Source organism: Cricetulus griseus, assembly GCF_003668045.3.
Source record: "Cricetulus griseus strain 17A/GY chromosome 1 unlocalized genomic scaffold, alternate assembly CriGri-PICRH-1.0 chr1_1, whole genome shotgun sequence".
Lineage (NCBI taxonomy): Eukaryota > Metazoa > Chordata > Mammalia > Rodentia > Cricetidae > Cricetulus > Cricetulus griseus.
The window spans coordinates 273,324,954-273,337,020 of NW_023276807.1; the positions used below are offsets into that span (position 1 = coordinate 273,324,954).

The following is a 12,067-nucleotide window of genomic DNA, read 5'->3' on the forward strand; positions in this document are numbered from 1 at the left end:
GGTGATTTTCTTCTGAGAACTTGCATGGAGGTTACCTGGCTCAGAGTCATAGTCAGCTACTGTGTGTAATGTGCAAGAACCAGAATGAAGATGTAGGTAAAAGAATGGAGATAGGTATGTATAGAAAGAAACAAAAAACGGAAAATTATGTGGCTAAGGACAGAAAGGTACAAGATGTACAGTGACCTTAGATGCCCAATTATACCTGCAATAGGCATGCCCTCTTTGAATATAGAGACCAAACAGTTCGCAGGCAAATGGATGGAACTAGAAGAAACCATCCTGAGTGAGATAACCCAGTCACAAAAAGACAAACATGTTATGTACTCATTCACATATGGATTTTAGACAGACAGCATAGGATTACCTCCACACCTCCAGAGAAGCTAGAAAACAAGGAGGTCCTTAAGAGAGACATACATGGTTCCCCAGAGAAGGGGAAAGGGACAAGATCTCCTGAGCAAATTGGGAGCATGGGGGAGGGGAGTGGAGAGGGAGTTAGGAGAAAGAGAAGGGGAGAAGAGGAGGGGAGAGGAGGACATGAGGGAGCAGGAAAATTGAGTACGGGGATGACTAGAGAACAAGAACAGAGATACCATAATAGAGAGAGCCATCATAGGTTTAAGAGAAATCAGGCACTAGGGAAATGTCCAGAGATCTACAAGGATGATACCAACTAACATCTAGGCAAATGGAGAGGCTACCTTAAATGCCCTTTCCCTATAATGAGAATGATGACTACCTTGTATGCCATCCTAGACTTCATCCAGTAGCTGATGGAAGTAGACTCCAACAGCTGAACACTGAGCCAGACTCCTGGAATCCAGTTGCAGAGGGGGAGGAGTGATGAGCAAAGGAGTCAAGACCATGCTGGAGAAACCCACAGAAAAAGCTGACCTGAACAAGGTGGAGCTCATGGACCCCAGATTGATAGCTGGGAAACCAGCATAGTACTGATCCAGACCCCCTGAACATGGGAGTCAGTTAGGAGGCCTAGGCAATCTATGGGGACTCTGGTAATGGATCAGTATTTATCCCTAGTATATGAATGTATTATGAGAGCCCATTCCACAAAGAGTGATACTCTCTCAGCCTAGACACATGGGGGAGGGCCTAGGCCCTGCTCCAAAGGATATGACAGACTTTGAAGATCCCCATCGAAGGCCTCACTCCCCTCTGGGGAGCAGAAAGGAGAGGGGATAGGGAGCCAGTAGGGGGCAGGGGAGGAAGGGAGGGAGAAGGAACTGGGAATGACATGTAAAATAAGCTTGTTTCTAATTTAAATTAAAATAGACAAAACAGTTCTCAACTGAAAACACAAATATCTATTTAATTTTCTCAGATTATATAGTGGTAATGGGAGATTAATGTTAGATTTAGCACAAAGATAACCCAGTTTTAAGGATTGGGCTGAGACTCCTTGGGCCAAATGACCTTTTAAATGGGGTCCCCTAAGACTGTCAGTAAACAGATACTTACATTAAGATTCATAGCAGTAGTAAAACTACAGTTATGAAGTAGCAACACAGTTAATTTTATGGTTGGGGTCACCACAACATGAAGAATTCTAATAAAGGGTCACAGCATTAGGAAGGTTGGGAACTGTCTTAGACTGTGCCCCTTTTCTCTAGTGGTCCTATTCTCTTAGTACAAAGTGGAGGCTGGAAGGGGGACTCTACCTGGCCAGCTGTTTGTTGAGTAGTGCCAAGGAAGGGAAGACAGAGGGAGAAAGCTGTTTCTGGTTGGAGAGTGAAGGTGCTTCATGGACTACAGGACTGTTATTTATTTCTTCTTAATTTAAGAGTGAATCGTTTAGGAATTACACACACACACACACACACACACACACACACACACACACACACACACACACACACGAACTAGATATATTACTAAACTTAGCCTATGAAAATGATATGAAATCATGAACACATTATTAAATTGATTAAAATGTGTTAGAGAACTTGGGGATTCCCTACCAGGTCAAATAACAATGTTCTGTTTGTCTACCCTCTTGTTCTGACTTTAAGACTTTACAATTAAATGGACAAGGACATTTATTTTCATTTGTCATCAACTGAAAAGACTATGCTAAGGACATAAAATTGAATCTTTCTCAGCATGCTTGCATGTGATTCCCATTATACTTACGCCTGTGATTACGACTATAATTTGGATCTCACAATGGCACATGAATTTGCATAGTTTCTGATCGCAGATCAGAGGTAGCAAGTCCAGTAATGACACTGCAGTCTACATTTCTCAGAAGAGTTGGATTGCCATGTATCATAATTCATCTGAGTAATTCCACAATCAATAAATGTAAAGAGAAGGTGGTAAGACCCATAGAGTTGGAATATTTGGCCTAAAGTAGAGAAGATTAAGTCATATCAATTAAAATTACTAAATTGCTCAATCATTTATAGTTGGTGGGAGTGACCATAAGCAAAAAAACCAGACAAGGGCACAGAAAGCTGGAAATTCAGCAAACTCAGAAGAATTAGCACAAAAGAAGAGAGGTTTTATTTTAATATCCCCAATTTTTGGGAGATTTTGAGCTAGTCTCTAATTATGCTTAGTTATAAATATAAACTTTTAAAAATATAAAATATATGGATGGGCTATTGATGTGCTATTTTTGTACTATGTTTTTTAATTTATATACTACTTGTTATTGCAATCTAAAATAACATCACTCTAACTTACTTTTATGGGTCTGCCAAAAAAGTGGCAACAAGATGTAAAATTAGAAAATTTTATCCCAGAATGGCATATTAGCACATGTAAGGCAGCCTTTGCTTCTATGAACAGGTTTATTTCTCGATGCATTCTGTTAGAAACTGCTTGTGCATGTTTGATGATGCTATCTAGTTGTGGATATATTTATTCTTTTACCATTGAGACAAAGTGAAATGTCTTTTAATGCTTTATGAAAGACAAATTATATATATACCTGTGGTAACCAACACTCTTATTTCCTGCCTGTGGAGGAAAAAAAAAGATGAAGAGCTGAGAAACTGAGGCAAAATGGTGTCTCTCTAATTAATGTTGGTCATTTAACACCTGATTCTCCATCAAAGGGAAAACTTCATATCCGTAGAAGTCATGGCAACCACGATCTCTGCAAAAGCTATGTTCAATACTGTACTAGCTCCATATGTGTTCATTAAATGAAAGAACATGCGTGGAAGAGCAGTGCGGCATTTGAAGGTTTGAACAGTATTTGGCACTGGATACTCAGTGCGGCATTAGAAGGTTTGAAAAGTATTTGGCTTCTGCTGAAACCCTGCTGTTTTGTCTTCATGAGTCTCACTTCTAGGAACCAGAAATTGAACCAATTACAGCAATAACAACCACACTGATAAAAGGCATTTCCTTCTATGTTCATGTCACCATGGCCTAAAAACAAGCACTGGTAGTATGTGTCAAGCAAATACTTCCTGAAATAGTATGACTTCAGATTACTTTGAATGGTTTATGTCTCTTATTTGGTAATCTGTTTGTTATTTTTCTAACAAGTCTGTGATCCCGTGAATATTTTTCAACTGTTTAAAACACAGAATCACTGCAAGCAATGGCAGCAGTCGAAGTAGCTGATGTAGTTGTATATCAGAGGAAAACCACAAAATAATATTTAAAATTACCATTACTCACAATGTGGAGTAAGGGGAACACTTCTCCATTGCTGGTGGGAGTGCAAAGTGTACAGCCACTTTGGAAATCAGTATGGCAGTTTCTCAGAACATTGGGAATCAATCTACCTTCAAGACCCAGAAATACCACTCTTGGGCATATACCCAAAGGATACACACTCACTGGTCAACTTTGCTCAGCTGTGTTTGTAGCAGCATTATTCATAATAGCCAGAACCTGGAAATACCCTGGATGTTTCCAACTGAAGAATGGATAAAGAAAATGTGGCACATTTACACAATGGGGTACTACACAGTGGTAAAAAACAATGACATCTTGAAATTTGCAGGTAATGGATGGAACTAGAAAAACCACCCTGAGTGAGGTAACCCAGACCCAGAAAGGCAAACATGGTACGTAGTCACTCATAAGTGGATATTAGACATAAAGCAAAGAATAACCAGCCTACTATCCACAACCCCAGAGAAGCCAGGTAATATGGAAGACCCTAATAGAGACATACATGGATCCCTCTGGGAAGCAGAAATGGACAAGATCTCCTGAGTAAATTGGGAGCCTGATTTTGGGGGGAATCAAAAGGAGGTGAGAAGAGGAGGTGGAGGTGAGAAGGGGAGGGGGAAGGAGAACATGAGGGAATGGGATGGTCGGGTTGGGGGAAAGACAGAGAGGGAGAGCAGGGAAAGAGATATCTTGATAGAGGGAGCCATTATGGGGGTTTTGAGAAACCTGGCACTAGGGAAGTTCACAGGAATCCACAAGGATAACCTCAGATAAGATCCTAAGCAACAGCGGAGAGGGTGCCTGAACTGGCCTCCCCTGTTATCAGATTAAGGACTACCTTAATTGTCATCATTGAACTTTCTTCCAGTAACTGATGGAAGCAGATGCAGAGATCCACAGCTAAGCACTGGGCCAAGCCCTTAGAGTCCAGTCAAAGAGAGGGAAGAGTAATAATATGAGCAAAGGGGTCAAGACCATGATGGGGATACCCACAGAAACAGCTGACCTGAGCAAGTGGGAACTCACTGATTCTGGACTGACAGGGGGTGAACCTACATAGGATCAAACTAGGCCCTCTGAATGTGGGTGACAGTTGTGTGGCTTAGATAATTTTTGGGGCCACTGGCAGTGGGATCAGTATTTATCTCTAGTGCATGAACTGGTTTTTTGGAGCCCATCTCTATGGAGGGATACCTTGCTCAGCCTAGATACAGAGGGGAGGGCCTTGGTCCTGTCTCAAAGTGATGTGACAGACATTGTTGACACCCCATGGGAGGTGTCACCCTCTCTGAGGATTGGAGGGTAGGATGGGGAGATGGTGGGGGAAGCAGAAGGAGGGGAGTGAGAGGGAACTGGGATTGGTATGTAAAATAAAAAAGATTGTTATAAAAAATTACCACTATTCATTTGGGAATAGTGAACTCTGCCAAATGGCAGAAACAAGTAAATACGTAACAAAATGAAGAGACAACCTACAAAACAGGAGAAAATACTTGTGTACCTTATATTAGAGAGTAAAATAAAATCTTAAAGATAAAGTATAAGTATTCATGACAGTTTCACATTTGAAAAGGAAAAAAAGGTAAGCAAATTTGAATGAATCTAACAGTTTCATAGAGGGACCACAGGCTCCATCTTCTAACCATTTGAGTCTTGTCATGACCTCAGATTCCCCTTTGATCTATCATCCCATCCTTACTTTTGGAGTTTTTTTGTAAAGAAAACACCTTGAAATCACCCTGCTCTGGAGATTGGACAAGTAGAACAACAGATCATGTGTTAATATATCTCTTTCCCAGTTACACATGGAGGTATTGAACAGCCCTAAATAACTCAGGCTTTTTAGAAATATTTTGACAAGAACTAACATGGCAACAATTTTTTTTTTGTTGATTTGAGACTGTTGAAATGCTTTTGCTTGTGTGCCATTATTCGTTCTTTATCAAATACCTACTTGCTGGTTAGTTTGTGTCAACTTGACACAAGCTAGGGTCATCTTGGAAGAGGGAACCTCGCCTGAGAAAATGCCTCTATCATACTGGTCAAAAGAGAAGACTTTGGGTGCATTTTCTTGATTAATAATTGTTGTGGGAGGGACCCTGCACACTGGTGCTGCACCTTGGGTAGCTTGTCATGGAATATTATTTTAATGAGACAAAGATGTGTTATATTTGTTTATGCTGAAGAATATTAGTTAACTGTGTAAAAGTGTGTTGCATTTTTATAATGCATTTGTTTAACAACATAAGGATGTGTGTTTAATTACATGAAGATATGCCACATTTGTTTCACTTTGCCTACCTTAGGCATCTTATTGGCCTAATAAAGAGTTGAACTGACAATAGCTAGGCAGGGGAAAGGATAGGCAGTGTGAGCAGGCAGAGAGAATAAATAGGAGGAGAAATCTAGGCTCAAAGAGAATAGGAGAATGAGAGAAGGAAGAGAGAAAGAGGGATATCTCTGGGGCAAGAAGTCAGGTAGCCACTAGCCAGCCAGACATAAGAAGCAGCAAAAGTAAGACATAAAGAAGAAAGAAAAGTAAAAATCTCCAAGGTAAATGGTAGATAAGGAGAAACATTAATTTAGAGCTAGTTAGAAATGAGCCTAAGCTAGACCAAGCATTCATGACTAATAATATATCTCTGTGTCATGATTTGGGAGCTGGTTGTTGGTCCAAAAGAAAAAGCCTGGTACAGTAGATGGTCTTGAATGGTTTAAGAAAACATGCTGAGCAAGACATGGGCAGCAAGGCAGTAAGTAGTATTTTCCCATTGTCTCTGCTTCAGTTTCTACCTCCAAGTTCTGCCTTGATTTATCTCAATAGACCATCATCTGGATACTTAAGTCAAATAAGCCTTTTCATATCCAAATTGCTTTTCGTTAAGGACTTCATCACATCAACAGAAAACAAAGTAAAGTACCTACTATACATCTAAATAAATACTACCTAGGTTTTGAATACAGAATAGAATAAGAAATTGCCCCTGACTTCTTGATAAATCTGGGCAAGTTTAGAGCTTTGGGTCTATGGATTTCTTCATATAAAATAAAAGCCAGAGATCCATGATGGCTGATTTTTAAAAATGGTATTGTGCTGTACCTGTAGGCAGGCTGGTGCCCGTCCCTGGGGCTTGTTGACATCCACAGCTACCAGCTGCCAACCACCAGCTGCATCTTCATGGAACATCTTTAAGACAGAGAGAGATGAGTCAGAGATGCTGACCATGGAATGTTGAGAACTCTAGTTCTGCCTGCAGCTTTCTACTTAAAATCTGTCTTCTTAAATATTTATATTTGAGTCATTAATCATTTTAGTTTTAGCTATTTTCATTTTAATACTGAAAACAGCTGAATAATAATTATACTCTCCTGAGAAAAATAGCTTACATTTGTTGAGCACTTGTTATATACCATGCAAATTCTACCTTATACAAATTTTGCATATGTAATCTTTTAGATACTCTTCTATGCAGAAAAAATACTTTAGTACCTTAGCTGGTTATATTCATTATTATTTTTAGATCTGTAAGAAAGTATAGTTAGAATTCTAAAACCTTATGTCTCTTCTGTTGATATATGTAAGAAGGTTGTTTTTTTTTTTAAAGATCTTAGTTGGTATTTCTCATCATCAACATTCTCATGTCAAATAATATCAGGAGTTCACCTTCAACATGGGAAATGGTAGGATTTCAATGGTAGGAGACTGAGAGGGTGCTTAACTGACTTTGTGCAATTATTTTAACTAGGTCACAATTAATTTTCTCAACTGAAATTTCATGCATATATTTACCAAGGTATATGTCATTTATATTGGCTTAGAAAGCTTAGAAGAGATAAACTTCAAGATGCTGTTAGCCAACCTGAAACCCGCTCACTCGGGTGTTGAGGTGATAACTTTGTGACATAGTCCACTCCCACTTACATTCTAATATGTCAACATCATATTCAGCTGGAAGACACTTCCTACTTATCCTGTTCATTAGGAGTGATGTATGCGTGTTGGTTGGTTTTAATTCGATAAAGAATAATTAAAGTTTTTTAAAAAGACATTAACCATAACCTTTTACTGTTTTGTTTCTGCCCAAAGTCTCTTTTTTGTACACATAAACATTTCCATTGCTACCGTTACTTATGGCTTTATGTTGTTTGACCCCTGTTGTAAAAGGGAATCGTTAATAGAAATCTGAATAACAGCACATGGATCAATACCTAGGTTCCATAATCATACTTTCAAACCCAAGCCAGAGAGACTGTAGTTCATTTGCAGGAAGAAAAGTTTTCTTTGTATCAGGATTGAAACAATGGGAAATAAGTGCTTAACCTCACAAGCCATATATTTAGATTTTAAATGAAAAGATTGTGCATATTTACACAAATATACTTTGACCAAAGATGCCATCACAAATAGTCAGCCTCAGCTGTCTTTTGCAGAACTCACCTTCTCTTTAGAATAAGATTTAAAAGCTATTTTTGGTGGTAGAACCAAGCACATCTTTTGTGGATGGGCTCACTCTGGGCATACAGACTAGCTGGAAAAACCAAACCAGTTCAAGTGAACTTTAAAGGCCCTCAGGATTCTGAGATTCTCTTTTTAAGGGCACATGTCAAAACCTTTGCTGTCAGTCACCAGTCAGCTGAGAGCACTCTACCAAAGCCTCCTATACTGTCTTGTCAAGGCACAAAGCACTCCTGGGGCTAATATTTCCTTTCATTGGTGGCAGACTAATTTTCTATGGTAAATTATTTTTCTCCAGCAGACCAAACTCAAATGAATCAATTTAACTGTCAGCAAAAGTGTTCTTTGAAGGTCACCCCTGTGTTTTAAATGAAGTAACAGAAATGCAAAAGTGTCTCATTTTCTTTGGAACCCCAATCATACAACATTTAGATTGGTTAATATGACTATAGATCTTTCAGATTGAAACTGGGATAGCCAAGAGAAACAAGAATCCCAAGGGGTTCAGATCTCTCAGGAGGATGTTTGGTGTGACTGTGGTCATTCTTTGTTGTCCTCCAATGTCAGGGCATTTTTTTATGGGGTCACTAAACCTCCTACAAAAGGGCCAGCTCCTATCCTTGTCTGGAAGCTCATTTTGAACAGGATGTAAGCAGAGCCTTGTTTGTTCTTACTGTATTCTTTTCTGCTAGATAGATGTTAGAGTTACAGGTCTGAGAGACATTATAGTTTTCTATGTAATCATGGGAAGGGAAACTGTGCAAAGTGGAGTAGAAAAGTGATGGTGGATGGGTAGGGACTGGCTCATTGGCAACCCGGACCAGTGAGCCAAACCCAACCTATCTCCTTCAACTGTACCCAGAAAGGGCACAAAGCTACGTTACCTAAGCAATTGCTATTCAGCATCTGGCCTATGCAGTAGAATATAACATAGGTGGTTTCAGTTAAAATGTTCAGTGGTTCCTGTGTTTTAATCATGTGACTTTTGCCTTTTGGATTTTATTGCTAAAATGTTTATTATTAAACACCTAAAAATGTGGATGAAAAAAATAATAACCAATATCTCAAGAGATAATCATTACAAACATTTTAAACTTTCAAGATTGAACACACTTGTGCATGCATGCATGTACATGTGCACATACACACACATGTATACATGCATGCATACACACATGCACACCAATGTGGACACCACACACAATTGTTTTTGTACTAGTAGATTGTCTATAGATTTTCATGCCAATAAGGCTCAAGTATTATTTTACCACTTTCTATGTATTCTAACTTAGTATACATCAACAGCATAGTGCCAGAATTTCAGAATTTGTTTGGCAGTCCTGAAGATGGAACCCAGGGTTTTGCCCTGAAGACAGTACTTTACCACTGAGCTACATACTCAGCCCTATCCTTGATTTTGTTTATTTTGTCTTATACCTTCCAAAGCATCTTCAAATATAATTCTTTGATTATTGTTCAGTAATTTAAGGACAAATTCATAGAAGTTGACATCCTTGATCAAATAGCATGCATACTTTAAAGACTTTGTTAGATACTGTTTGACTGTTGTGGTAGTTTGAAAGAAAATGGCCCCCATTGTCCCACAGGGAGAGGCACTGTTAGGAGGTGTGGCCTTGTTGGAGGAAGTGTGTCATTGGGGTGGGCTTTGAGGTCTCAGATGCTCAAGCCAGGCCCAGTGTCTTTCTTTCTGCTGCCTGCTGATCCAGATGTAGAACTCTCAGCTACTTATCCAGAATCATGTCGCCTGTGTGTTACCACACTTCCTGTCATGATGATAATGGGCTAAATCACTGAGCTGTAAGCCATCCCCAAGAAATGTTTTCCTTCATAAGAGTTTATGTGGTTATGGTGTCTTTTCACAGCAATAAAAACCCTAACTAAGACAGAAGTTGGCACCAGGGCTGGGGTATTGCTGTGATAGGCTGGACCATGTTTTTGTTTGGAGGAATGCGGATTTTGTGACTGTGCACTAGAAAAGCAGCTGAATGCTTTAAGCAGAATTTAATGGGCCATCCTAGTAGGAACCTGAGGGACAGTGGTGCTGAGAGTAATTTGAACTGTGAGGGCCTGGCTCAAGATGCTTCAGAGGAGAATATTAATATGTGGCTTAGAGACCATTCTTGTGAAATTTTGGTGAAGAATGTGGCTTATTTCTGCCTTTATCTAAAACATCTGCCTGAGGCTGAATTGAAGAATTAAGGATTAACAGCTTAAGCAGAGGACATTTCAAAACAACCTAGCATTCATTGACTGTTTTGTGTGGCTATTAGTGGCCAGTCTTATGCAGTTCTATAATGAAAGGGAGAAAGCTGAGCAAAGGAAAAATACAAAATGTACAGCGAAAAGGAGCACCAAGAAGTGTAAACAGATGCAAGAAAAGCCTGATGCTAAGGGGAATAAAGGGAGTGGTGACCTTAGAGCAAGACCCCACCCAGCTAAGCTTCCAATTTGTGAAAAGGGATTAAAGAAAAATAAAAAGGAATAAAAGAAAATCTCAGGGCTAGGTGTGATGCTGCATACATTTAATCCCAGCACTCAGAAGGCAGAGGCTGGAAGATCTCTGAGTTCAAGGCCAACCATGGCCTACAGTCTGTGCCAAGTTTAGGCAGTGAAGGAACCCATCGAAAACAGAAAGCTAATGGATATGTAAATGAATGAGTGGGCCATGTTCTAGTCCTAGCGAGCAGCAGAACTTGGCAGTTTCAGCCACATGATTTTGGATTTAGAGTCAAGGATGTAAGAAAGGGGTTATGGAAACACCCTCTGTGACTAATGGAAGCTGCCGAGTCCAGCCATGAGTCAAGGTTATCACTGCATGGAGGCCTAGAGAGACCATTTTGTGAAGCTGGCAACATGAAGCCTGGATTGCTTTGGAGATCTCAAAATGTTGGAGATGCCAGTGTTGTGGGATACCTGCTTAGGAAAGCTGCTAACAGGAAGTGGACCCAGCCCAAGAGAAAGAAGTGTGTTGTAGTCAACAAAGCTGAAAGGAGTTGGAGATCTGAAGAGCATTTTGGCATCAGAGGTGGAGATGGGGAAGCTGGAGTTTGCCCACTGGGTTTTCAGTATTGTTTCTGCCCAGTATTTTCCAACTCCGCTCCCTTTCTGCCCTTTTGGAATAGTCATTTATATCCTGTGCCAATGTATGTTGGAAGTATGTGATTTTGATTTCACAGGGGGGTTATAGTTAAGAGATTGATGTTAGTCTCTGAAGAGACTTGGAGATTTTAAACATGGCTAAATCAAAAGGAGGAAGGATCTCACAGTAATTAAAAATGAAGGCTGGGCAACGGGAATGGAATCTCACAATACCTATAATCAGACAATATAATTGAGTTGGCCATCTTTGCCATTTTTAGCCTGCAATGTGGAAACAATGATAGTACCCTCTTCATAATATTGCAATAGAAATTGAGTAAGACAAGTTGTAGTGTCACTATACTATGCTCAGTCCCACTGGTGATATAATGGAGTGATTGCCAGAAAATGGTGTCAATTAGTAGGAGGGACAGCACCAATCACAATATAATGGATATCCACGAACTAATATTCTCTTATTAGTACAAGCATTTGAGAAGGCCTGAAGATTTCAGCTCCATGAGTTAGCTCAGGCTTGTTCATTTGTAATGGGCAGGTGATTTACAAAATAGCTAAGAATACTCTTGTCTGTGGAAAACGTATCATCCCAACCATCAGGTTATCCATTGAGGTGAGGTAAGAGAAATAATACTAGGAGCAGGGTTAATCTACAAAAAGTGAATCAAAATCCCAAACTTAAGACATGCACACACATGTGGTGGAGGGAAGCTTTATTCTGAAATTGTTCCAGTCCCTTTTAAATTAAGTATTTCTAGAATAGATTATTTATTAAAATCATAAGCATGGACATCTGGCTTAATTTCATTACCAGATACGTTTAGTCCATGAATGTCAGTA

General features: G+C 39.6%; 1 protein-coding gene across 1 annotated transcript in view; it reads right to left on the minus strand.

Moving 5' to 3' along the window:
• Positions 1-12,067, minus strand: part of LOC118239709 (sodium leak channel non-selective protein-like) — a 153,023-nt gene that overhangs the window by 72,750 nt on the left and 68,206 nt on the right. The window contains exon 9 of the mRNA XM_035453125.1: positions 6,755-6,841. Within this exon, the coding sequence (XP_035309016.1) occupies positions 6,755-6,841 (87 nt within the window). The remainder of the gene's footprint in view (positions 1-6,754; positions 6,842-12,067) is intronic.